At 47.4% G+C, this 25,635-nt stretch overlaps 2 protein-coding genes across 2 annotated transcripts in view; one reads left to right on the top strand and one right to left on the bottom strand.

Annotated features, from left to right (window-relative positions):
* Positions 1–6,665: 6,665 nt before the first annotated feature.
* The window catches only part of ITGAE (integrin subunit alpha E), a 57,643-nt gene continuing 38,673 nt past the window's right edge, over positions 6,666–25,635 (bottom strand). Inside the window, 12 exon segments of the mRNA XM_054575675.1 lie at positions 6,666–6,942; positions 7,816–7,926; positions 11,910–12,005; positions 13,438–13,533; positions 13,852–13,908; positions 17,244–17,351; positions 17,433–17,502; positions 17,983–18,060; positions 18,741–18,820; positions 19,539–19,637; positions 21,226–21,358; positions 24,469–24,542. Of these exon segments, the coding sequence (XP_054431650.1) occupies positions 6,844–6,942; positions 7,816–7,926; positions 11,910–12,005; positions 13,438–13,533; positions 13,852–13,908; positions 17,244–17,351; positions 17,433–17,502; positions 17,983–18,060; positions 18,741–18,820; positions 19,539–19,637; positions 21,226–21,358; positions 24,469–24,542 (1,101 nt within the window). The 3' untranslated portion in view covers positions 6,666–6,843.
* HASPIN (histone H3 associated protein kinase) lies at positions 14,127–16,400 on the top strand. Its single transcript, XM_054575644.1, has one exon. It carries the CDS (start codon positions 14,127–14,129, stop codon positions 16,398–16,400), a length of 2,274 nt encoding a protein of 757 aa, XP_054431619.1.

The raw sequence follows: 25,635 nt of genomic DNA, 5'->3' as shown, positions 1-25,635 counted from the left end.
GCTCTGCTCTCTTCTGCCCTCCAGTGTAGGCAGCCCGTCCTGAGCCCCCAGGGGCCCAGCCAAGACCAGGCTCCAATTTCTGACAGAACCATCCTGAAGCGTTAGAGACCACAAGAGGGATGGCCAGATGGGAAAGGGCTGTTCCAGGGCGGGGCCAGGCCCCTCCTGGGGGCTCCCTCATAGCTCGTCTCCTTAGACTACTAGGTCCAGACCCTTTGGTGGGCCACGATGTCAATGTACTGGTTACAATCAGCATATCAAAAAGAGAGAGAGAAATAAAGAAGGAAGGAAAGAAAGAAGGGAGGAAGAAAGCAAGTAAGAGGTGGAAAAAAATCAGAGTGTGTTTAGGAAAATAAGGATAAACCCTGGCTGGGTAGCTCAGTTGATTGGAGCATTGTCCTTATACTCCAGGGTTGTGGGTTTGATCCCTAATCAGAGCACATACAAGAATCAACCAGTGAGCCTTGGCTGGTGTGGCTCAGTGGATTGAGTCCCGGCCTGAGAACCGGGGGATTGCTGGTTCAATTCCCAGTTTAGGGCACATGCCAGGGTTGCAGGCCAGGTCCCCAGTGGGGACGCGCAAGAAGCAACCACACATTGATCTCATTGATGTTTCTCTCCCTCTCTTTCTCCCTCCCTTCCCCTCTCTATTAAAAAAAAAAAAAAGACTCAACCAGTGAATGCATGAAAAAGTGGAAAAGCAAATCGATGTTTCTTTCTCTCAAATCAATAAATAAAAATTTAAAAAATAAAAACAAAGCAAAGGTAGTCATGGTTCTGTGAGATTTCTTTTGACGTGATACATATGACGTTATGATGTGCAGTGTATTTCTTCCTGTGGGTTATGATCAAAACAGTGTGACAAATACTTCTCACAAGCTGCAAACCCCAATATCTGCAATCTGTCTCCACATGGCTGGGGCCTGCTCACTGCCCACAGGTCAGACCCCACACCCATCAAACCCAAAGCGGGAGAAGGGGCCTTTGCTTCTTACACGTGCGTTACTACAAGTCCAAGTCAGAGATGTTCCTAAAACCAAGATGAATTCTCCCCTTGAGAGAAAACCGCTGCTGTTTTTGAGTGATGGCCTCTCCAGTTTCCGCCTAACCCCATCTCCGCAGTCCCGGAGCCCTGAGGCGCCTTGTCCGCATGACCTTCACCACTGTTTTCATAGTGAATGCTCATCAGCACGTACTACTTGCCAAGCACTGTTCTCTACGCCTTATGTGTATGGGCTCACTTAATTGTCACAACACTGTGTAGGTGGCACAACTATTATCCTTACTTTTCTCTACAAGGTTAGATGTGTCTCTGGTCACACCTCCAGTAAGCATCCAGGCCAGAATGTGAATCCAGATGATCTGGCTTCCCAGCCTAAGAAAGTCTCTCCATTGTTGCCATGAGCACAGGGCCTTAGTTTTCATATTAACTGGCTTGACTCATGGTGTGATCCCAGCCAGAGAGGTAACTGACCAGCCACTCCACACTTGATGGAAGGAGGTCTGAGGTCACCTGAGAAGCTGAGGCTAGTAGAAGGTCTCGGGCCATCCACTGAAGGGATCTGTCCACTAGGGCCCTGGGCTTCCTCTGGATGACATTTCGTGCGCAACTCACACAGCTGCTCTGCTGGGGCCTGAACGAAACCGTCTCACCTGGTCGTAGAATGCTCCTTGGAGGGAAACGGGCTCTCCCATGATGCCTCAGGAGCGAGGGGTCAGGCCATTGAATGGGCACCTTCTGCAGGGCTGCCAGGACCAAGAGCTCCACCCTGGTCTGCGAGGAACCGACTGGGTGCCTTTAAACTCCGTTCCTTGGGTCAGGGGTCGGGGGTGAATGGCTACCCTTCCTGCCTCACCACTATGCCCTTCTCCTCCCCTTCCCTCCCCAAGAGGAGCCCAATCACACTTCATTTATAACGCTGTCCACCCGAAAGAAAAGGACTGGCAGTGAGTGAACCATTCTCATCTAGTTCACAAGACTTTGTCTAGTGGGATGGTTTAAGGCAGCAGCCCCCAACCTTTTGGGCACCAGGGACCGGTTTTGTGGAAGACAATTTTTCCGCGGCCAGGAGGGAGGTGGGAAACAGGAGGCGTAGCTCAGGCAGTAGGTACGTGAGCAAAGCCCCCCCGCTGCTCACCTCCTGCTGTAAGTCTGGCTCCTAACAGGCCGCAGAGCAGCCCTGGTCTGCAGCCAGGGGGCTGGTGACCCCTGGTTCAAGCTACCAGCGGTGAAGTGATGGGGAATTACGATATAAATTCATAAAGGGTCTTTTTCTCTTAACCTATCGAACGTCCTCCTAAGATCTGCCAACATTCTAAGCTTGTTGTTCTGTGTGCTTTTAATACACTCCTGGGGCCATCTAGTCGGCTCTGGGACCTGGGCCAGTCTCTAGTAAAACCCTGGTGGGTCCTCAGGTGTCTCCCCTGCCCATTAAGAAATGTGCTGGGGACTCTCCTGCCTCCGATTCCCGCCTTTCCCCTGCCTACTCCCCCCGACCCGTGTCATTCTCTGCTCCTTCTATGGAGCTTATAAATTACAAAGGAGGAAGTGTGGTGCTATGGGGTGAGACTTTAGAGGCAGGAGATTTATCACCCCTTCAATCAAGAAAAATTTCCGTTCTCTAGGGGATGAGAGGGAGCTTCTAAATGAGAAACCATTGGTTGCAGAACAGTGGCCAATAGCATCACTGTGTTTCTTTTCCATAATTTTTTTTATTGATTTGGGGAGAGAGAGAGAAACATCGATAAGTTGTTCCACTTATTCCTGCATTCATTGGTTGATTCTTGTATGTGCCCTGACTGGGGATCAAACGCATGACCTTGGTGTATTGGGACGATGCTCTAACCAGCTGAGCTACCTGGCTAGTGCCCCATTGTGTTTCCATCAGCAGCTTGGAGGTGGCATTTGGTCACTCTGCATCTTCCAAAGACACACGAGTTCCTCCTTTTCCCTTCAGCCCTAGTGGGGACTTCCCCTAGTACTAAAGCCTTCCCTTTAGCCCCAGAGGCTAACAAACTCAAGAAAGGTTCTCCAAAAAATTAAAGGAAGTAAATAAAGAAAACACAAATCCCATCAAATAATATGATTCTTGGAGTAGAAGTTCAGATGTTACTCACACATAGTGAATGTGGTTCTATCTCCCACCCCAAAGGAGGAGGGATCACACAAGGCCTCGAGGTAGGAGATCTGATTCTGTCCTAGGTCACAAAAGGTCATCACAAGGCCCCCGAGGGCCATCTGCAGACCCAGGTTCCCTCAGAACCCTAAGTACCTGGATGGCCCAGAAGGGACAAGAGTGGGAAAAGGGAGGCGTGGATAGAGTTTCACAATTTATCCTTTAATTTTTCTTCTGCTCTGGCAGTCCTGCTATGATAAACACATTCCATTAATAGACATTACTGGTCCACTTAAGAAGTAGCAGATACATTATTAATGCCATTTCGATACAGTCAACAGGAAAAAGGAAGCTCCTCTCTGTGGGAAGCTTTTCCAAGTCCATCAAAGCACCTGTGATGCATCTTAATTGATGGGCTGTTACTCATTACTTAGTTCTCAAAATCTGGCCTGGGGAAAACCTCTACTGAGGTTTCAAACACTTGCAAAGAGTAATGATTGCTTCTCCACTGGGCATGAAAAAGGATAAAAATTCAAACTTGTGTCAACCACACCCACAGGGCAGTAGCAACTCTTAACATGTACACCTCAGCGAAAGCTCCTCTCTCGTTCTTCCTCCTGCTCCCTGCAGTGGTTTCCTCTGCCTTCAAGATGTTCCTGCCAACCATCCCCTCCTCTCCACTCTGAAGTTCCCAGAACTGTGGCGATCATGAAACAAGAATGGGCGGGAAACCACCATATAAACACTGCAAGTGGTTGTGGCTTCCCCATGGTTCCTTGTACACAATTCTTCTGTAGCTGCTCGTTCTTTGCCATTACTGTCCGCACCTGCCCTTCCGGCCATGTGCCCATTCCACACACCCAGCTTCAGGGAGCTGGCTTCCGTGCTTCCCCCAGCCTTCACTAGGCTGGTCTGCCCTCGTCCTTCCTGGCTTCAAGGCTCAGCTCACAGGGTCCGTCTCCATGAAAGCCTCCTGGATCCTTCTCTTTTTCTAAATTTCCAAAGGACAGGATCTGTATGATTCATGGAGTTACAGTTGGGTACTTATTTGTCATTTAGGGCTCTGAGGGCAGGAAAGGGCTTTACCACTCTGTATCCCAGGACCTCCGTGAAGCAGACAGGCAGGGAAGCTTGTAGAATGACAAGAGAAGGGGAAGAGGGAAGGAGAGAGGAAGGAGACGAGGAGGGGGAGGGGAAGAGAAGGCAGGAAGGGAGGATAGATTCCTGATCACACTACCTCTGCCATTAGCCTGCATATTTGAAGTGACTAAGCATTTATTTTTGTGTGTATATTTGTAGAAGATTTTGAGAGATAATTCTACCAGAGAATTAAGTTAAATTTGTCACCTGAAGCAACCTTTTAGTCATCAAGACTCCAAGTGTGTGTTGAGGGCTACCCAGTGACAAAGTGTGATCAGATGAACCAACCCTGATCTCGTAACTAGTATCTCACAGGGTGCAGCTGGTGCATCAAAGTCACTTGGCGTGTTTGCCAAAGCAGCCGGTCCCCGGGCCCAGGCCCGCCTTGAGCGTCAGTGTCTTCAGCGGCGGGGGCGGGGGGTGGGCAAGGAGCCTGAAGAGCTACGCTCCACCGTGACTCTTCAGCCCAGCGACGTCTGAAAGCCGCCACCACTCCCCCGCTGTCACTCTGCCTTGGCCAGTGTGTGACCAAGCTTTTGTGGAAAATCCATTGGACCTGGCGATCTGAAAACTTGCCGCCGGAAATACGGCTCTGACTTATACCAGCCCTGTGGCCTTGGGCAGGTAGTCTCCTCCCCCATAAAACAGAGCTAAGGCTGCCCCGAGAGAACCAGATCGAGAGAACCAGATCGGCTGCAAGGGTACAAGCCAGGGGCAGAACACGTGCTTTTACTAAACGAACCAGGGCACAAAGAGAAGGAAGTCTGTGAAGCTGGATGAAAAAAGTGTTACTTATTTAGTTTTACAAACCCTTTAACTAAAATTAAACGATTCTTCTAATTACGAATGTGGGCCACAGACCATCACCGGATTAGCAGTACCTGTATTTACCATCGATAGAAATTACAGGTATTTTCCCATCCATCACCTTACAAGTATTATAATTACCTCAAAATACATTTTAAGGTCATCATTACTTTGAAAGTAGCATAGTTATTAGACCTGCTGCTTAAAGTATTAATAAAGAAGCACATGTATCTCTACATTGCAAATTTTAAAAATATTCTGATTGTGTTCAATATAACTGATTGTTCGTAAACTTTTATGTGTTTAAAAAATAAATAAGATGATAGATGAACAGATGGAAAAATACATGGTAAAGCAAGCATGGTACGTTAATGGAAGAAACCAGGTGGTGGGTAGACAGGTATTCACCATAAAATTCAATTTATTTGGACATTTTCATAAAACAATGTTGGAAAATAATGAGAAGGGATACCTAGCCTTCACCAGACTGCCAAAGGGACCTACGGCCCACGTAAGAGTTAGAAACCCGAACCCAGAGGTACTAGTATCCTCAACAAGCTAGCCACTCTGCCAGTGAGTTCTTCATCCAGGATGCAAAGGCCCCCGAGCCCCAGTGTACAATTCTAGGAATTAGGCCGGTGGCTTTTTCCTAGACTAAGAAATCGAAAAGGTTTGCAGAACCAAGGTGGGCCGCTGTTTTTCCCCACCCCAGCATTCCAACCTTCATCTCAGACCCCACAGGTGTAAAGAGGGGAAAGTTTACCCCAGAGTAGCTAGGACACTAGCCAGAGCCTGCGAACGTGTGCCAGGTCCCTGGGCAGGGCCAGTCCAGGCCCCCTTCCCACGCCCTGGACAGAGGCTTCCCCCAAAACCACACCTTCCATCCACTGAACACTCTGCCCTCAGGACTGAGTCTGGCTATAGGGTCCTAGGAGCGGGCCAGCCAGACCCAGAATCCGCTCGTCAGGAGGGAGAAAGGGGCAGAGCCTCCAGCTGGCCCTGCCTTCTTTGTGGTCTTAGGAAGAGGTCCTCTTTTAGACGGGCCACCAGAAACAGCTACTGCTTCCTAATGCCCACCAGCAAATCCGCGAGACTCCTCCATTCTGGAGGGCATATTTTCCTTTTAAGATTTTATTTATTTTCAGAGGGGGGATGAGAGGGAGAGAAACATCAGCATGTGGTTGCCTCTCACATGCCCCCCACTGGGGACCCACCTGCAACCCAGGCATGTGCCCTAGACTGGGAATCGAACCAGTAACCCTTTGGTTAGCAGGCCAGCACCCAATCCACTGAGCCACACCAGCCTGGGCTGGAGGGTATATTTTTTAATAAAGATTTTATTTATAGAGAGAGAGGAAGGGAAGGAGAAAGAGAGGGAGAAAAACATCAATGTGCAAGACAGGCATGGATTGGTTGCCTCTCCCACACCCCCAACTGGGGACCCGGCCCACAACCAAAGCATGTGCCCTGACTGGGAATCAAACCAGAGACCTTTCGGTTTGCAGGACAATACCTGACCCAAAGAGCCACACCAGCCATGGCTAAAGATGCTTCTGTAAAGAAAACAGTTTAATACTACTTAACACCAAATGTTTCCCAAGTTTATTTTTAGTACAATGCACAGACACATTTGGAACAATGTATTATTAAAAACTAATATTCTACAAACAATTTCTTTGATTCTGCCCCAGATCGTCCTAAAGGAAAAAGTAATCAGTACAACACCAAGTCTCTAGAAGTTCGAGGACTGCCTGAGAGTCTCTCCCAGTGCATGAGGACGCTAGTCCAAATCTTCTGTAAGCGAATTCTCTGACTTCATCTGGGCCTTCCTTATGTTGTCCAAGTTCAGTTCTTGGTATCTTCTTTTAAAAAAGCCACACTGAAACAAAGGGAGGGGAAGCCCAATTACAGACCACTTATATGGTTGTTGCCAGAAGAGCCCTGGCACGCCCCCGGCCCTCCTGCTGCCTCCGACTCTCTCCCAGCCCGCACAACCTTTCAGGTTCGCCGTACACCCTGCCTTTCCCACAAGTCTTTCCTGGTGCTCCTTCCCCAGTCAGGAGCGATGCCCGCCCTTTTTCTGAACGCCCACAGCTCTTTAACCTTCTGAACTTAATTCTGTAAAATGTTATAGTTTTGGCTGTACCAGGTCTTATTTATGTAAGAGGACTCAGCCTCCTACGGTAAGCGTAAAAGATCAAGCACAGCCTCCTACATCAAGAAACTCACCAGCTAGTAGAGAGAGTGAGCTACCACACAGTGCCACTCCGAAGGGTTTGCAGAGAGGAGCTCACAAGCTGGGACTCTCTGGGCTGAGTTTTAAGGGAAGAGGGCAAGCAAAGGGAAAATGTGAAGAAGAGCGTGGGGCGGCGCATAGCCTGACCGCAAGCACAGAGACGCGAGCCTGTCTAGTTTGGACTCTGGGGAAAAAGCAAGACTCAAGGGTGCAGCGGGTAGAGGCCAGGCAGTAGAGAATCTTGTACAGCAGAAAGAGTTTGAACATTAAAAGAAGCGAAGGATTTAAACAGGGAAACAATCACATCTGAGGAAAATCTCTCTGTACTCCAATACATCAATTAGACTTTTATCTTATTCAGAGAGAAACTGTCTCCCTCGCTTGCCTAAACAGGTGTGTGGCTGAAGGGAGAGGGGAAAGTGGCCCCACGGCCAGGCGGCTGCTGTAAGCCTGGGCTGGCTGTCCCAGGGGTACTGCGCCCAGCTCCAGGGCCTGCAGGAACCCGACAGAGCTGACCTTGAACAGGATGACTAGGATCACGATCAAAACCAGAACGCCGGCAACGCTGCTTCCAATGATGAGCGGCAAGGACTGGCGGGCCTCATCTTGCAGGAAGATGACAGTGATCTGGAACAAGACAAAGGGATCATCCAGTAGGTCAGGTAAAGCCAACGAGAACAGATCCCACACATTATTTTAAGGAGAAAAATGTGAGTAGAGGCTTATGGTGCTGGGGTAGGAAAACTGAACTATAATTGATGAATTCCTGGAGGCTCCCTGTGGACAATGGACAACTCTGAGAGTTAAAAACTCCAGGGAGCCCTGGCTGGTCTGGCTCAATGGATTGAGTGCTGGCCTGCAAACTGAAAGTTCACCAGTTCAATTCCCAGGGCACCTGCCTGGGTTGTGGGCCAGGTCTCCAGTTGTGGGCGTTCGAGAGGCAACCGATAGATGTTTGTCTCCCTCTTTCTCCTCCCCTTCCCCTCTCTCTAAAAAATAAAATCTTAAAAAAAGGGAAAAAAAAACTGGGAAAAAAAAAAAGAGCACAGTAAAATGATCTAATGACCAGAAAACTTTATTATAGAAACTATTTTGATTTGTAATACAGAAATAGAGCTCAGTCTGTCAGAAGGTTGCAACCTTTTGTTAAGGACTCTCTGACAGTTTCACAGAGGGTGCCGCAGGATTAGGGTCTTTAGGTTTTAAAGACTGACAGCTGGGCCATTACAGACCCTTGATCCCCAAGCTCACCATCTTCAAAATGATGACCTATTGAAAATGATCTTTATGTCCTTCCAACTCTTCTCTGACAGCTCTTTTTGAGTTCCCACAATTCCTTAAAGTCTAATAATACATTTTTCACCACACAAAATATATGACAAAGATAATGATCTGCTCCGCACCAGACTACAGTGTATGTTACCCCGGAGACACGAAAATACATGCGGAACAGCATCCGTGTGTACAACCTGTAGAGCTCGTCCATGGGAAGCCATCCCCAGACTCCCTTTCAGAGTCTGAACTATTTTCTCACCAAGAGTGAGACGGAGAGACCCGATCACACTGGATCAGATCGCGGGGGAGGAGAAGGAGGGGCGGTGTGAGGAGGTTTCCCTAGGCAATGGAGAACAGCCTAGGGAGTCCACAGAACCATGGGCCAGATTTAAAATAAAAGGAGGGCAGAGACTGGCTCTTGGGCTCTCTTCCTCGAGGATGCCTGGACGATCATGCTGCAGCTGCCTGCGTTCCCCAAAGGACGGCATTTTGGATGGGTTTTGGACGGGAGAAGAAACCCTGGGCACAGCCCAGGTCTGGGCTGGTCTGGCAGAGGCAGCCTGGTTATTCTTCGAGTGTTCTGGAGGGGACGGGCTCCGAGGCAGAAGCCTGCCATTCTTCCAACATTGTGTAGCTGTTACTTCTTATGTTGTTTTAGTTTGTCAACTAACCCGACAGAAGTAAGATAATTAAAAACTAACCACGGGAATGATAGGGGAACTCAGGAGTTAAAGATTTTAGCCTTCACTGACAGACTTCAGAGATTAAAGCTGTAACTAAAGAGTTAATTTAGCCTTAATTGACAGGCTTAGGTGACTAATGGACAGAAAGCGGTTAGTCCAAAATTTGTACAGCTTTTGAGTAAAGACTCCTTTCCTTTATCACCAAAAGTTTGCGTCTGGAGTTTTGCCTGGAGGGTGGTGGCGGGCAGCGGGACCCCACTTGCTGTTCAGTACCAGCAGGACTCCGTTGGAAAGCTCAGGGGATGTGCTCCCCACGTGAGACCCAGATGTGGCTGTCCCACATTGTGGCCAGCACTCACATCACGGCCAGAGCATGACCCCGGCCCGTTAGTGAGGCCAAGGGGCCGCCAAAACTTCTCTGCCTACCCACAATGCCGAGGTCCTTTCATGGCAGTGTTCAAGCATCAAGGTCAGCAATGCTTTGGAGAGAAATTCTATGTGGAGTGGAAGGCTGGACAAATTTATCTCGAAGGTCCCTTCTGAGTTACAAACATTGGCAGCCCTGGCCGGGTGCTCAGTGGGTTGGCACACCGTCCTGGTATGCCAAGATTTCAGGTTTGCTCTTCGGTCCGGACACTTAGAGGAAACAACCGATGAATGCATAAATAAGTGCAGCAACAAACTGATGTTTCTCTCTCTCAAATCAATGAATTAAAAAACAAACAAACAAACAAACAAGTGCTGGTTACTTCCTAGGGCTGACCCTCCAGGCCTTATTTAAATGGCTGAACTTAAAAAGGGCTAAGTTCTAGGCCTTGACAGTAGGAGGGAGCGAAGCAACAGAGAGGGAAGAACAGGAAGAGAGCTGGGTTTTTTTTCTTCTATGGAAGCGAAGTGGGGGGAAGTGAAGCGACTTGAGAGTCCAGGTCTGGGCTAAACAGGCCAGGTTTGAGTAGAAGTGCTCCTACTTCTCGAAGTCTCTTCCCCTGTCCCCCTTCCAAACCCACAGGTTCCCAACGTGCCCCAAGGCTGTCTGGTAGAGGTGAGGGAGAGGCAGGACACAGGACACCACTGCTTGTAGCAAACACTGGCGGGGGCTACTCAACAGCCATTCTCTCCTCTTAGATTTGGTTCAGAAATCATGACTGGTCTACGCTAATCATGACAAAGCTCAACTGTCCCCTTTGCCAATGACTGACATGAGATCCAGTTCTCACTAAGGACATATAGGGAGATACATGCTGAAAGCTTTTAGGAAAAGTTCACTCCCTGAAAAGGGAACACACGTGAAGAAAAAAATCCTTGTCCTACTGACCTCTTGCTTCCTGTTTTGTTCTCTGCCATGTGAAAATATAGCCGTAGGAACGGTGGCAGCTTTGTGCTGGCCTCGGGGGAAGGCATCACCAACACACAGATGTGTGCACAAGACTCAAAGGAGCCAGGCTGCTGACCCTGGTCTGCCTCCCTTACTAGGTAAACAGATGCCGAGTCTTCCCTTACTTGCAGCTGAAATGTACTTGGATACGCAGTTCTTTATGCTCATAGATTCATTATAAGTCAGGTGCTTATTGTCAGGAACTACTTAATACTTTGCTTAAGATATAGAACTTAAAGAAAGTAATTATAAGAAATCTGTAGTAATTATATTTCTTATAAGTAATTATACTGTAGAAATAAAAATATCAGTAAGAGGAGGAAGTAAATAAATAATTTAGTTAAGAATGTGCACAAAAGAAACTGTGTAACAGTAACTCCCTTTTGGTAACAGGAAGTTGGGGCTTGGGAATAGGGGAGTGAAGGAACCATTATTTTTCCTTTGCTATCTTTCTGTAGGGCTGGGATTTTCTTCTAAGCATTACTGCTATTTTTCAAAAATCTGGGCAGTGGGACAATGGGGCCCTTCTCCTTCTTCCATATCATTTTCTGTACCAGAAATGCTTAAAAGGGACATGTTATTCCTGCCATGTCTAGAACTGCTCCTTTCTCCTCCTCCAGAAAGGAAAGCAGGGGATCTAATATTTAGCAATCCAGTCTTACTCTCTTAACATTCCTTCCAGTAATGAGCAAGGCCTAACTGAAGAGCTTACAGATGGGTCACCTCCGACACCAGCAGCACACCTAGATAAGAGTCACCAAGGACAACTAGGAGGAGCACACACAGCAGTTAGGCCATAGACTGCAGACATCTGTTTGACCTGTGCTCATACGTCTGCAAAACAAATCCCAAGAGTTCTAGTACTTAGTCTAAGACTTGTCAAAGGAGTTTGCATTTCTGAGTATTGTAACTTTAATATTGTAACTAAACACTGATATTATACACTGGAAAGAGTTAATACATACAATAATTTCTCATTTTGTAAATTTTTTAAAAGATATCTTTTCAACTCAAAGTATATGTAGCTGTTGGTTCCAGCCTAGCTATTTCAGCTTAGACTTTCTCAGCTTAGGCCTCTTATTTAATTGCCTCATTTCACAGATGGAAAAGCTGAGGCAGAAGCCGACTAGCTCAAAGTCACAGAGGCAGTCAGTGGCAGAGTCAAGATCAGAGGGGATGAGGCCGAAAACAGGAACCGGGCAAGAGCAGAGGCTCTAAGGCTAGGCATGGTTTTCCTAGGACACTGCCCAGAAAACCGGAAAACAGACAGGGATTACCTTAGTTCTGTGGTTCTCCGCATTCAGCCCCTCATACAGAGATTTGTTGAAAGATATTTCACCAAGGATCTGCAGTTCAGTTATATCTCTTACGACCTATTGCAGAGGCAGGGAAGAAACATGTTTTGGACATGGGCTTACTGCTCATGTACAGCATTCACCATCCTTCCTGTAAATGTCTTTCATCACTAGTATTCCTTAGCCTAGTTAGCCTTGGCAGCCCAGTTCCCCAAGCAAGAAACCTACAGTTACTCCTCAGCCTTTCCCTTGCCCTTTACCTCATGCCACACCCTCACCCACCTGCCTCAACTCAGTTTTCTTGACAACCTTTCCCTTTTTTTGAGCCTCTTTTTCTCCATCCCCAAAGTTACTTTTTTAGTTCCAATCTCATCAGACACCTGGATCATTGCAAGATGTTAAACTAGATTGTAGTTCCCACTTTTGAAGGAGTGATCAGAGGAAAAAGGCCTCTCTAAAAAGATAACATTTAAGCTAAAGTAAGAAACCACACACATGAAAATATGGGAGAAGAAAAGTGTCACGCAGAAGGACAAGTACAAAGGTCCTGTGGCCAGAACAACATGGCAAGCTAGAAGAACAGAAAGGACAGAATAGCTGAAGAAGTACAAGAAGCCGAGAAGAGGAGAGTGCTAGGAGATGAAGTAGAAGAAATCAGAGACCAGATCATGCAGTGCCTTGCAGGCCACTGAAAAAATATGGACTTTAGTCGAAGTGTATTCAAAGCACAATGTTTGCTTTTATAAGATAGCTGTTAAGTGAACAATGTTTGGAGAGGGCATAGCGAGAGCAGAGGCAAGAAGAGCAGACAGAAGGGCACTGCAATAGTCTGGGCAAAAGACTGCGGCCTGACCTGACCTACAGCGGTAGCAGCCAGGTGCAGAGGGGTGAATGGATTTAGAATGTACCATACTTTGCCGGGTATAATGCGCACCAACGTTTTTGGCCCAAATTTTCAGGAAAAAAAAAATCTTTCACTTCAATTTTTTAAATCAATCAATCAATTATTTATATTTACACACTTGTTTTGTGTATTAGGGATTTTGGCATTTATTTTTGAACACACGTACATTGTTATTGCTTTCTAGAGTTACACTTTTAACGCATAAGCATCAATAAAAGGATTTAAAACATTTCTTTAACATTTAACATTTCTATTAAAAACAGAATTAGTACTACCCACATAGAATGCACATCCCCATTTTTCCCTCAAAAATGTGGGCAAAATAGTGCGCATTATACACGGCATAATACGGTATTTGGGAGGTGGAATGACAGAGCTCGCTGTTGGAACAGATGTGGGCAAGTAAGAAAGCAAGGAGTCCCAAGAAATTCCTAGAAAGTAACTGCAGTGTAAGTTACCCTGAGTAACTGGGTAAGGAACAGGTTGGGGCAGAATGTGGGTTAAGAGCCATGTTATATTTGAGATGCTAGTGTCCTGCTATTATCCTTTCTAGGGGCGACAGGTGCCCGTGAGGTTAAATCTGGAGCATTGCACAATCTCAAGTACCTTCTTGGCTTGATTCAGGGAGATCTCTACAGCGACCGTTATATTTTCTTTATCCGAAGTGATTGCACAGCTCACTGAATGCCATTCCTCCACATGCTGGAAAAGGAAAGTCTAGTTAGCACAATCCCTCTACGTAGGGAAAAGCTGGGGTTTTTACCACAGCACACAGTGCGCCTAAAGATCCCAGAATACAGGATGTGAGCAGCTGCATCGCTCACCTTGGCCGAAGCAAAGGCACAGCCTTGGCAAACGTGACCCAGTAAAGGGGCTAAGGAGGGCGCTGGGGCCGCCTGCTTGTGTTTGCGGTGGAGGTCGGGGGAGCGGCCCGAGACTCAGGAAAGTAGTATCTGGGCCAGTCGTCACCCCATTCAAGCCCTCTTCCCTCCCTTGGCCTCTGGGGTACGCTGCGCTCACCTGAATCGCATCGCTCCCACAAGCGCGCCCCTGACGCTGGGTGCACACAGTGTAAGCCTGAAACGAGAGCCATTGCCGTGATGCAATAAAAAAGCGAACCCACCGCACTAATCCGCCCTCTGCCCGGTCCCACGAGGCCGTGGTGATACGCATGCGCGAACGGTGGGCACTAGGACCCGTGGCGCAGGCCTGCCGGCAGGCGCCTCTGCGCCTGCGTCAGTGTCGGGAGGCCGTCTCGCGGTGTTTGTCTTTAAATCGTTTGGCGGGTGAGAGCCATGGCGGCGTCACTCCCGCGACACAGGAATCGGCTCTTAAGAACGTACGGGGCTGCCGGCGGCTGGGGGCCTCGGCGGACGGGCCGGGCAGGCGCGCAGTGGTTCGCGCCTCAAGATCCAAAGCGTTTCTTCAGCAGCGCCAGCAGCAGCAACGCCAGCAGCGAGGAACCCTCGCAGTCTGTCACTTCCGACGATTCCGACGACCCCGACTTCTGCAGCCAGGTGGGTCAGCGGCGGAGGCGAGCTGGCGGTCAACTTTCCAAGGACCAGCCGAGCCTGATCGGGACCCCAAGACGCCTGAGGCCGCGAGGCCGGCCCCCGCAGAAGTGCAGCACCCCCTGCGGCTCACTGGCCAGCAGCCCGGGCCGCTTCAGCCCAGGCCTCAGTGTGTGCGGCCAGTCCAGGGACGGCGAGCTGGGCACCAGCGCCTCCCTGTTTAGCTCCCCGGCCTTTCCGGGCCCCGGCGCTGGGTCCCCAGTGCCAGGAGACAGTGTCATCGGCCCTTCCGCCTCTCTGGATGCAGCTTCTCTGGACCAAGCACCTTATCCCTGCTCCCAGGCGGCAGCAACGGGAGGAGGCAGGTTCACCAAGCTGACCCACCACGGCAGTGCCAGCCCCAGGTCAGCTGTCTTTGGCCTTACGGGCTCAGGAAACCGTGAGGATTCTGAGTCTGCGACAGATGGGAAGAATATGAGGGAGTCCTGCTGTGAAAGTGTGCTGGTGGGGAAGAGGCAGGAGAGCCCAGGTTTAACAAGCATCCGAAAGAAGAGGGCCACAGACCAGGACTCGTGTCCAGAGACTGGGACTCAAGGGGCTGTCCAGACAGAATATGAGGAGGCCAATGGGAAAACCAGCAGGCCTCAGAGAACTGGTCCATGCCGGAAAAGGAAACATCAGGAGGTGGTAGAAACCTCCCTCCTCCAGTACGACAAGTTTAAAACGGGCCAAAATATGGAAAAAGATTCATTCCTCACCGAGAACCTGACTCATTTGACTCATTTTCAGAAGGACTGCTCTTGGACCAAAGCCAGGGCTTCCTTCAGTTTCCACAAGAAGAAGATCGTGACTGCTGTGTCAGAAGTGTACAGCACCTACACCATTGCCAGTTCTCCCTCTGGGTCCCTCATATCAGAATATTCAAACCCTTCTGTCATGAACAAAACAAACAGTGCTTCTTCACCTTGGCACTCCTCTTCCATGTATTTGCTAAGCCCCTTAAAGACCCTACATGTCGCAGACAAAAAGGCATCTTATGCTGAAAAGGTTTATAGGGAATGCAGCCAGGAGGGTCCTATCCCCTTTAGCTCTTGCCTTTCCACGGAAAAACTGGAATGCTGTGAGAAGATTGGGGAAGGGGTGTTTGGCGAAGTGTTTCGAACAATTGCTAATCATATACCTGTAGCCCTAAAAATCATTGCTATTGAAGGACCAGATTTAATCAATGGAACCCATCAGAAAACTTTTGAGGAAATCCTGCCAGAGATCATCATCTCCAAAGAATTGAGCCTCTTATCTGATGAGGTATACAATCGCACAGAAGGCTTTATTGGGCTGAACTCAGTGCACTGTGTTCAGGGACCTTACCCTCCCTTGCTCCTTAAAGCTTGGGATCACTATAACTCATCCAAAGGGTCTGCAAATGATCGGCCTGACTTTTTTGAGGAGGACCAACTCTTCATTGTGCTAGAATTTGAGTTTGGTGGGATTGACTTAGAGCAAATGAGAAAGGAGTTGTCCTCCATAGCTACTGCAAAAAGCATTCTACACCAGATCACTGCATCCCTCGCCGTGGCAGAAGCATCACTGCACTTTGAGCACCGGGACTTACACTGGGGGAATGTGCTCTTAAAGAAAACCAGCCTCAAAGAAGTGCACTATACCCTCAATGGGAAGACAAGTACTATCCCCACCCGTGGGTTGCAAGTCAATATCATTGATTACACCCTGTCACGCTTGGAACGGGATGGGATCGTGGTTTTCTGTGACATTTCCATGGATGAGGACCTATTTACAGGTGAAGGTGACTACCAGTTTGAGATCTACAGGCTAATGAGGAAGGAGAACAACAACTGCTGGGGTGAATATCACCCTTATAGTAATGTGCTCTGGCTACATTACCTCACAGATAAGATCCTGAAAGAAATAACCTTCAAGAAAAAGTGTAACACCCCTTCCATGAAGCAAACAAGGAAAAAGATCCTGCATTTCCATAAGACAATGCTGAACTTCAGCTCTGCCACTGACCTGCTTTGTCAACACAGTCTATTTAAGTAAGTCAAAGGTGCCTTATTGCCTCAAACTGACAGGCCACTAGTCTTGAAAGCCCCCAGTGCTGTTTTCAGTCTGTATCCCCAGAGGAGGGTGAAATTCTCATTCTTTCCATGTTTCTAATCAGCTTTCAAACAAGAATTTTGTTTCCAAGTGGAGACTGAAATGTTTGTGGAAATGTTTAAACAACAAATATTCTTTAAAAATAAACTACACATGAGAACAGGCATTTACAACTTATAAGCCCTCTCTCAGTCAGCAGAGTCCATTCTTGTAAGTGTCTTTCCATATTTTCATTTTTGAGCTTTGACACTTTATGTAGCCTAAGGAAAAAAGAATTCAGGGAAGCCCAAGACCTCCACTGTCATACTGATCAGAGCCTGCAGAGCCTGTAGGTATCATCAAGCTGGCTTTTCGAGCCATACTACAGATCAGGAGTCAACCAACAGCAAAGCAGAAACCAAGACAGACTAGAGGGAGAGAGAAAAGGAAGAGAGTAGTCAGTTTATAGGGAGACATGCAAGAAGTGCGACATATTTATCAAGCTCATTTGCCAATCACGGAGAAGTAGAATTTAGCAGTTTTCAACAGGAAAATAAAGGTCTCCATGGCTACTAAAAAGGTTTGAATTTTTGCTTATTTTTCGTCAAGGGAAGGACAACAAATGTTGCTTTAAGAGCTGGGTGGTTGTCATTCCTTCTGAATGTGGCTTTAATAATTTACTCCTGCTGTATTTCCAGGTTAACTAATCTTTTTGCTCTTTTTCTAGAATTCTGGTTTTTATACCTTTCAGAATGCATAGTCACTCTGGAAAGAGAGGGATTGGGATAAAGAACCACATCTAAGTACCTGAGTCTTTGTCAGTTTCTTCACTGTTATAAGCTGGAGACCTTGTAATTTGATGGGAACACAGATTTGCAGTTGGAATTCAGCTTCAAAGAAATTTTCCCCATGTATCTGTAGAGTAAAGAGTAGAAAGTCAAAGTTGGTGTTGCATTGCCACTTGTAGCTTTGCAATGATAAGTACTAAGCACTTACAGTGAAGGGGAATTCTTTGTAGTCAGAGCCACCAAGTTCCTGGCTTGTGTTCACGTACATCACTGATGGTCTGCAGTTGAAAGGACATGTGTTAGCTTCAAGGCCCCCCCTGTTTTAAGTGAACCTGAATGCTACCAGTTGGATACACTAGGACAGATTCCTTAAGAGGAATCAAAGCTAAATATCAAAATGTAAATTGGTGGTAGGGCAGTTGGGATCAGGTAGAATATTTGAATAGTATATATTTGGGCTGGTTCTGTGTATAATTATTCTTCGCAGTGGCCTTTTCTCCTTCCTTTTCAATCCCATAGCCCCTGTCTTCTTCCCTCCTAGGCATCATGTCAGTGCCCTTTTGTAGCAATACCTTTTCGTAGCAAGTACTACTTTGATTACTACTATGGGTTTCTAGGACCCAACTGTTAATGTCCTAGAGATCAGTGGAGCTTCCTCTCAGAGACAGTGCCCACATCCAGCCTGTCCTCCAGTTCCACCCATAAGAGAGAAATACCTGAAGCTGTCCTGCAGGTGTTGGTCCCGTGGAGGTACTTACTTGGGAAGAACTGCAGTGAAGGCATGCCTGAATTGAAGGCTGTGGGTCTCTGTGACCACAGATGGTTTTTCATTGGCACTAAGAAATAAGAGTGTCAGTTCTTAGCACACCTGCTCTGTACACATGGCTACTTCTGTGCCTTGGCTTCCCAGGGTCATTGGGTCAGATAAGAAAAGACTTGCAGATAAGAAGAGTGCAGAACAGTTGCTAGAAGACTGTACTTGGAGAAACATTGATTTAAAAGGGTTTCTCAACCTCAACAATATTGACGTTTGGGGCCAGGTAATTCTTTGTGAGAGGCTATCCTGTGTATTATAAGATGTTAAGCAGCATCCCTGGCCTCCACTCATTAGATGCTGGTAGCAACCCCCAAGCTGTGTCAAAAATATCTTCAGGTATTGCCCCTGGGGTGCAGAATCACTCTCATTTGAGAACCCTTTCCCAACACTACCCCAACATACCCCCAAACACAGAGATTTCACAGATGACAGAGCTTCCCCAAAATTAAATGAACCAGAATTAGAACTCCAGTCCAAGGCTCATTCTGTAAGACTATACCATAGTTTTACTTGTGTGCCAATAAAAGAATGTTTTAAATATCTTTGATGCCAACCGTGGGGACAAAGGTGACTTCTCTGGGATCACTGAGGTTGTGTTGTTCCTGGGGAGTTGGGGAGCCACAGCTCTTGTGCAGGCACACAGCAGGGAGATTTCTTCCAGGGCCATAGCCTGGGCCTGCTATGACAGGCACTACTTACTTTGTGATGTTCACAGTGATGTCAGCTGTCCTGTTTGGAAAGACACTCTCCTCTATCTGCCAGACTACTGAAAAGTTTGCCTATTTAAAAAAAAAAAGTCACGTAATTTTCCTGTATACTATTCATAATTCAAACTGCTTCCTACTGACTGGACAGACCTGGGAAACAATATACAGGCTCCCACACAAATAACGCCCCTTCTTTATTACAAAATCTTTTATTACAAAATCATAATCATGTAATTCTGTAACATAACAATATCACACTCAAGCACACCATATGACATTTTAAGGGAAATGTTCAAAGTAAAACTCTAAATTATTACACCCATATTATTACCCTACCAACCACCCTCAAGCAGGTGTTTACTTCTGCCGGACCTTGTATATTCCTCACATTTTTGTATCATAGTATGTTTCCACATTTATTATTCCATGTAAGCTTCTTATTCCCTTTTTACATCTGAGGAAGCATCTCAAATTCCTACAGCACAAAGATCAGTGGCACGTCAGAGATTCACCTCAGGACTAATAACTTCGGGTCTGACGGTCCTTCCGTACTACCCGCGGCTTCACTCTGCTGCACTGTGTACTGCAGTGAGCCAACACTCTGTGACTGCATCCCCCACCCACCACTCCCTATTTTCAGAACAAACTTGGCAGTTCTAAGCACAGCTATGGATAGATTGTACAGTAGAGGGAGGTGTGGAGACCACAGCTGAAATTCCAGTGAGACTGGAAAGTAGAAGACGACAACTCTAGGGTAGTGAGAAAAGTCAGCCAATCAAAACAGACTTACAGATGACCTCTTAAGTATGGGGTGACCAATCTTGCAGTTCATGACCAGGACAGAAGCAGTTGGCTTAGGGTCATCACACTGAATATCTGGGGAAGGAGGCTGTTAACACAGGAAAGACTTATTAAAAGGTAAAAAAAGGAGCAGTTTCCTCACATGCATTTATAGCACCATTTCCTGATTTTTCTCACATGCAAGACACCCTGCTCAGAGCTGAGTACACAGATCAGACTTGGTCCCTGTCTTCCTCACAACCTGGGCGAGAGGGTTCAGTAGTACACGGTTGAGGGATTTAAATAAAAGGCCTATGGAGTGGTTCTGTGAGAGAGGTACAGAGAAAAGCAGTAGAGAAAGAGATGAATTCCAACTTGGAGGAGCCTGGAAGCCTTCACTGGGAAGGAGACATTTGAATTGGGCCTCAGGCCAACACAAATTTAATCCAAAACGGCTGGACAGCTAGCGTGAGCCCCAGCACCACCGTGCCGCCTCTCTCAATCATGGTTCCTCATCTGGACCACTGAGTACAGAAAAGGATTTGAGCAACTACTATTTTCTTAATTCCTCCAAGGAGGTTGCATCACTAGTCCATTCTAGATGCTTAGATCATCTCATTCTTTTCATATAATAGATGCTATCCTAGCCTAACCAGCCTAAGACCATCAAGGACAAAGCCAGCTGTATTGATTCATTACAATGAGGAACACTGCACTGGTGTGTCTTACCAAAGGAAAAGATAGTTATTAAAGGACTCTGGGCAAGGGTGGTGTTCAGGTGACATATAAATGAAGCAGTGTTTTGATAGGCTCAAAATAAAGCAGGGGTGCCTCAGCTGGTGTGGGTCACCCCAGAAACCGAAAGGTCACAGGTGTGATTTCCAGTCGGGGCACGTGCCTAGGTTGCAGATTAAGTCCCGTGTGAGGCAATGAACTGATTTTTCTCCCTCTCTATCTCCCTCCCCTCCTCTCAAATCAGTAAGCATGTCCTGGGGGGAGGATAAAAGTAAATAAAGCAAGGCTGTGTGTAAAAGGGTCACTCAGCATCAGATGTGGACTGCAAAGTGGACCCAGGGATCCATTTCTATGGAAACAATTAAGATGTGAAGTTTTGTCCAGAAATGCATTATGGGTAGTGCTGTACCTCAGATGAATCTAGACTGCTTCTCTTTGTCAAAGTGACTCAGATTGTCCAGGCAAAAGTGAGACGGTTCCATAATTACAGATGTAACTTCAAACAGCAAAGTTGGATTGCCAGTGATTTTAGAAAACAACTTTTCTCAGTGTTATGATACTTCACAGCTGCAGGATGTCCTTGGGGAAAAAATATCATTTCCTAGTGTCCTGCAGCTGGCTTTGTGTCTGCAATCCCAGGCTGATAAATGCCAGGGCAGACTTCTACTTTTTAGTCCTGGTTAAATTATTCGAGATCATTTCTCTCTCAGAACCAGGGTTAAGAAAGGCTGCAAGCAGGGAGGAGTGATTGTGCAGCAAAATGGCACCATTGGAGGCTTGTGAGACAAAGAATGGCATGATTGGAGCCATGTCATATAGTTGGGCTCATCTAGCTAATAATCACTTGGTGGAATTGGCCAAGATGAGGCTGGAGGCAGATTTAGGAGGTTGCCATAGAAAAGCACATACGCAGGGAGGAAAAGCTATGAGTGGCATGTTTCCAAAACTGCTGTCATAGTTACCTTTTGTATCCTCTTAAACAGTAGATTTCTGGGATAATTTAGAGCCATGCTTGTCATGTAGGAATCTTCTCCAGAGTTAGCTAGGTTAATACTCATAGTCAGCTCCTTCGTGACACCCACCACCAATTTCTGCCTGCACAGGGTAGGCAAATAGACAACTGTTACCAGTTCATCCTGTAAAAACCTCAGTGTGATGCAATAGCACATTCTTAACTAACCTCTTAGATAAGTTGCCTAAAGGATACATTTAGCTTAGATTTTCTTCCCCCTAACATGAGCAAATACCTGGACCTCCATACACACCTCAGTTGCCATGTGAAATAATAATAATGGCTACCATTTATTTAGTATTTACCATGTCACATGCTCAATTTGTCTTCATAATAACCCTATGAAATAGGACAATTATTCTCCATTTTATAGAGAAGGAAATAGAAGTCAAGAGAGGCTCATTAATTTTCTAAGGTCTAACAGCCTCAAAGATAAATTGGGAGAATTGGATCTAAATACTCTTTCAACCACTTCATTGCACAAATCCATCCATTTCACACGTATTTATGGAGCAGCTCCTCTGCGCTCAGCACTGGAGAGCAGCGGTGCACGGGACAGGCACCGCCCCGGCCCCTGCCCCTCTCTTGGCCTTAGCTTTCCCACCCACAGTGTCACCCAGGCCCTTCCAATTTAAAGGCTACAGTTTAAAACATGAGTCTGTTCAGCTCAGTGAAGAGAGGATGGGGATTTGTGAGTGCCACGCTCAGACTGCTGAGGTTCTGGGGCCCCAGAGTGCAGAACAACTATCAGTAATTGAGATCTGCAAGAAAATGTGTTAACAGTACAAAGAAAACTTTCTAACCATCCGAAACAGTCGAAGATGGAGTATGTCACTCTGGGAGTAACCATGTGTTTTGCTGTGTTGTTTTTGTTTTTTATTACAGCTGAGAAGAGGACACATTGATTGGGGGGAGAGAAGGGTCAGAGACAGAGCCTGCTGTGGAGAGCCATCTGAGAGTTGACACATGCCTGAAACAGGACAGTAGTGGCTGGGATGGAGAGGAGGAGTAGAAACCAGAGATGGTAAGGCCGTGCTTGCAAGCAGAGCAATAAGGAGAGAAAACCCAAGAATGAGTCCTAAGTTTACAGCCTGGATGACCGATGAGGGAAAGACATCAGGCAGGAGACCAGAGGGCGGAAGTTGACCAGAAGAGTTCAGTCAGGGACACCATGAGAGGTGTTTATCGGATAACAAGTTAGAGATGTTGAAATGTCAGTCAGATAGTGTTCCAGAACCCAGGAAAGAGATCTGAGAGTCGTCAGGGATAGTGTCAGAGGCCCAAATGCAAACACTGATGTGTGCACATGCGATCTTCCGGGAAGAAGGGTCTGTAGTTTTTCTTAGATCCTTTAGGAGGTCTAGGTCCACAGCAAGCTCAGAGACCACGGAAATGTTTGGATGCTAAAGAATAGGCGTTTTTTAGCAATACTTTTGAGAAAGGAGAATGCCAGCTATGTACACTAGGGGGTGATGTAGGGCCAGCTGAGTATGCAGCATCTCTAGTTCTCAAGGAGCTGGCTGAGCAGGAGGCTCTTGGCTGTAATTAACTCCCTGCTGGAAACAGCTGTGCCTGCTTGTTAGGCTGGATTCCAAAGCACTTCAGTCTTGAATTGGATCCTGAGCGATAGACATGGGCAGTGCTAAGCCACCCACGTCTGCAACACAAGTCCTGCAAATGCCTATGAGAAAACTTACCCGGACTTGGGGAACAGTGTTCTTCCCCACAGACGCCAACTCCAGCCGCTGGCCATCGGTGCCATGTTACGCACAGAGCACTAGTAGCCAGGGCATTCTGAGACCCCCATGTGCTCAAAACCACTCATGCTCTCTTCCTCCCCACCCGGCCTTCCAAAATCGTCCTCCCAAGGGCTTCCCCAATTCAGCTCTTGGCATCACGATTGTTCTGAGTTCAGTGTGACCCAGCAGAACTTTTGTTTGCAGTAGTGGAAATAGTCCGTAGCTGTGTTGTTTAATATCACTAGCGCTACGTGGGTATTGAGCACTTGAAATGTGCACAGTACAACTGAGGGAGTGAAATTTTCATTTTATTTAATTTTAATTAATTTTCATTTGAATTGGACAGCCCAGTTCTAGATGCTCAGGCTGAAACCTTGAAGACGTCTTAGAGCCCTCTCTGCCCCTCACTCCCCACATCCATTCTGTCGTCAACTTCAAAACATCGCCACCTTCAGTGCAGCGCCCTGGCCCAAGTCACCACCCCTTCTCTCCTGATGTGTTGTAAGAGGTCCTTACTATCTCCCTGCTTCCACCGTTGCCCTGACCGTCTATTCTGAACACCACAGCAAGGATGGTCCCATTAAAAACGAAAGATCACGTCATTCCTCCGGCTTCCCAGCTCACAGGAGAAGCCCTGCGGGGGCCTGCGCGGCCCCGTGCGCCCTTTCCCCTTCCACACACACCACCTCTCCTTCCTCATTCTGCTGCAGCCACGCAGGGCCCCGGCCCTTCCTCCCGCCTCCAGGCGTGCTGCCATCTCAGGGCACTTGTGGTTAGTTCTCCTTCAGGTACCCACACAGTTCATCCCTTGACCTCCTCCTGCAGGTACCAACGTCTCCTCAGCGAGCTCTTTCCTGGCCGCCCTGTTTAAAACCGCCACCTCATCTCCACCCAGCACTCCCTCCCACTTTCCTCACCTTATTTTTTGTCACAGTACATCTTGACAACATAATATTTACTTAGTTATTATCTTCTCCCCCTAAAAGCAGCAGGAGGGCAGGGCTTTTTGTCTGTGTTGTTCACTGATGCATCTCCAGCACCTAGAGTGCTTGGCACAGAGAAGACGTGCCATAAATATTTAATGAGTTAAGCAATTTGGTTAAAAGGCAAGTCAGGGGAGAGGTTACCTCTCACTGGGGTGGTCCTAGGAGAGACAACAGCACTGCTTGGGATGTCAAGAGACCTGGGTTCAAGTCCACCAGATACCACTGTGGCCCATGCAGGCTCTCAACTACTGAGCCTCTTCTCTCCTCTATAACATGGGAAAACAAATGTCTGCGTTGCCTCCCTCATGGGATGGCTGAGGAAGCAATGAGATAACAAATGCAAAAGCCCTTCTTGGGCCATGAGGGGAAGCGGAAGGGAGTGAGAGATTGGTCCTGATGGGGGTTTGCCCAGGTAAGCCTTCAGGAGCAAGTTAATTGCAGAAACTGTGATGACTGTATCCGACTCACTGAGAGATGGTGGTGGCCAGCTGTAACTCAGGAACACAAAACAGCCTATTCTTGCAGGCCTTCTCATAGGACAGCTGTAACGACACAGAAAGGGGCAGGGTCAGGCCAGGGGCCCCCGATCCCCGGCAGCCTTGCCTCACAGTCTGCTCCTTGGGACGCGCCTGTCCCTCCTTTGGACTCTTAAGGGCAGTTACAGGGAGGTGAAGGCTGACAGGCTGGGGTTGTGTCCACATGGCCAAGAGAGCTGTGACTGTGACATTCCTTGATCTGTCCAGGGTAGGAGACGTAGGGGGAACAGCCAGATGACAGGTGACGGTAGAGGGTGTGTTTGCTCCTACAACACAGGTACACCATGAGTCAGGCCTCTGGCCAAGGTCCAAAAATGAGGTGACCTTCATGGAATGGTGGGAGTGCCTGTCACATGTCACGAGAATTAAGCAGCATCACTCACACCTCACTGCTTTGAGATTTTCAGGAGGAAAACCTACATGAAGAAAAGCTTCCTTAGTCCTTTCAAGCAGAGGTAGGAAGAGGAGGGGCACAGATGGAAGATACTTAACCAGATATTGTCAAGGTCCAGCCCTGCAGTCCTTTGACCCCATGGCTAGTCTTCTCTGTATACAGATTAAATATTCCCTTTGCAATCTTGCCTACAACATTAAAGCAAACTAATTCAGAAAGTCACTTTGGGGCCAAAGGCCCAGTTAAAATTGAAAAGCCCTCGTTCAGGTTGAAAACTCAAATTTTCTAAAGATCTGGGTTTATTTTTTATTATGAAGGAAACACAGCCAGCTCCTTAACTGGGAAATCTCTGCCTTTATCTCCCCGGCAGCCAGGGACCATGTCAGCAGCCATACGCAAGGACCCTCACCAGCGCCAGGAGCTGCAACGGGAGCCCAGAGCTAGAAAGCAAACCTCCTTCCTGGAGGAGGGAGATGGAATTCGCAGAAGTCAGAACTGGACACTGATCGGGTCAACAGTTCCGGGCAAGGTTTTTGGGGGTGTTTTTAGTTTTGTTTTCCATGTAACCAAGGAGCCTGTTCTCTTTCCCCCAGTCCCAGTGAGAGAGCTGGGTTATACTGCCTTGAGCTCCCGGCCAGAACTCATTCTCTGGAAACATCATGTGCTTAAACTAACACCAAATCACTTCTTCTCATCCATTTTATC

The sequence above is a fragment of the Pteronotus mesoamericanus genome, unplaced genomic scaffold, assembly GCF_021234165.1.
Source record: "Pteronotus mesoamericanus isolate MK-2021 breed Mesoamerican mustached bat unplaced genomic scaffold, CSHL_Meso_final contig_317, whole genome shotgun sequence".
NCBI lineage: Eukaryota > Metazoa > Chordata > Mammalia > Chiroptera > Mormoopidae > Pteronotus > Pteronotus mesoamericanus.
This window is presented reverse-complemented; position numbering and strand designations above follow the sequence as displayed.

Bases quoted from the DNA above. Each gene is read 5' to 3' on its own strand.
- HASPIN (XM_054575644.1), top strand. From the start codon at position 14,127: ATGGCGGCGTCACTCCCGCGACACAGGAATCGGCTCTTAAGAACGTAC.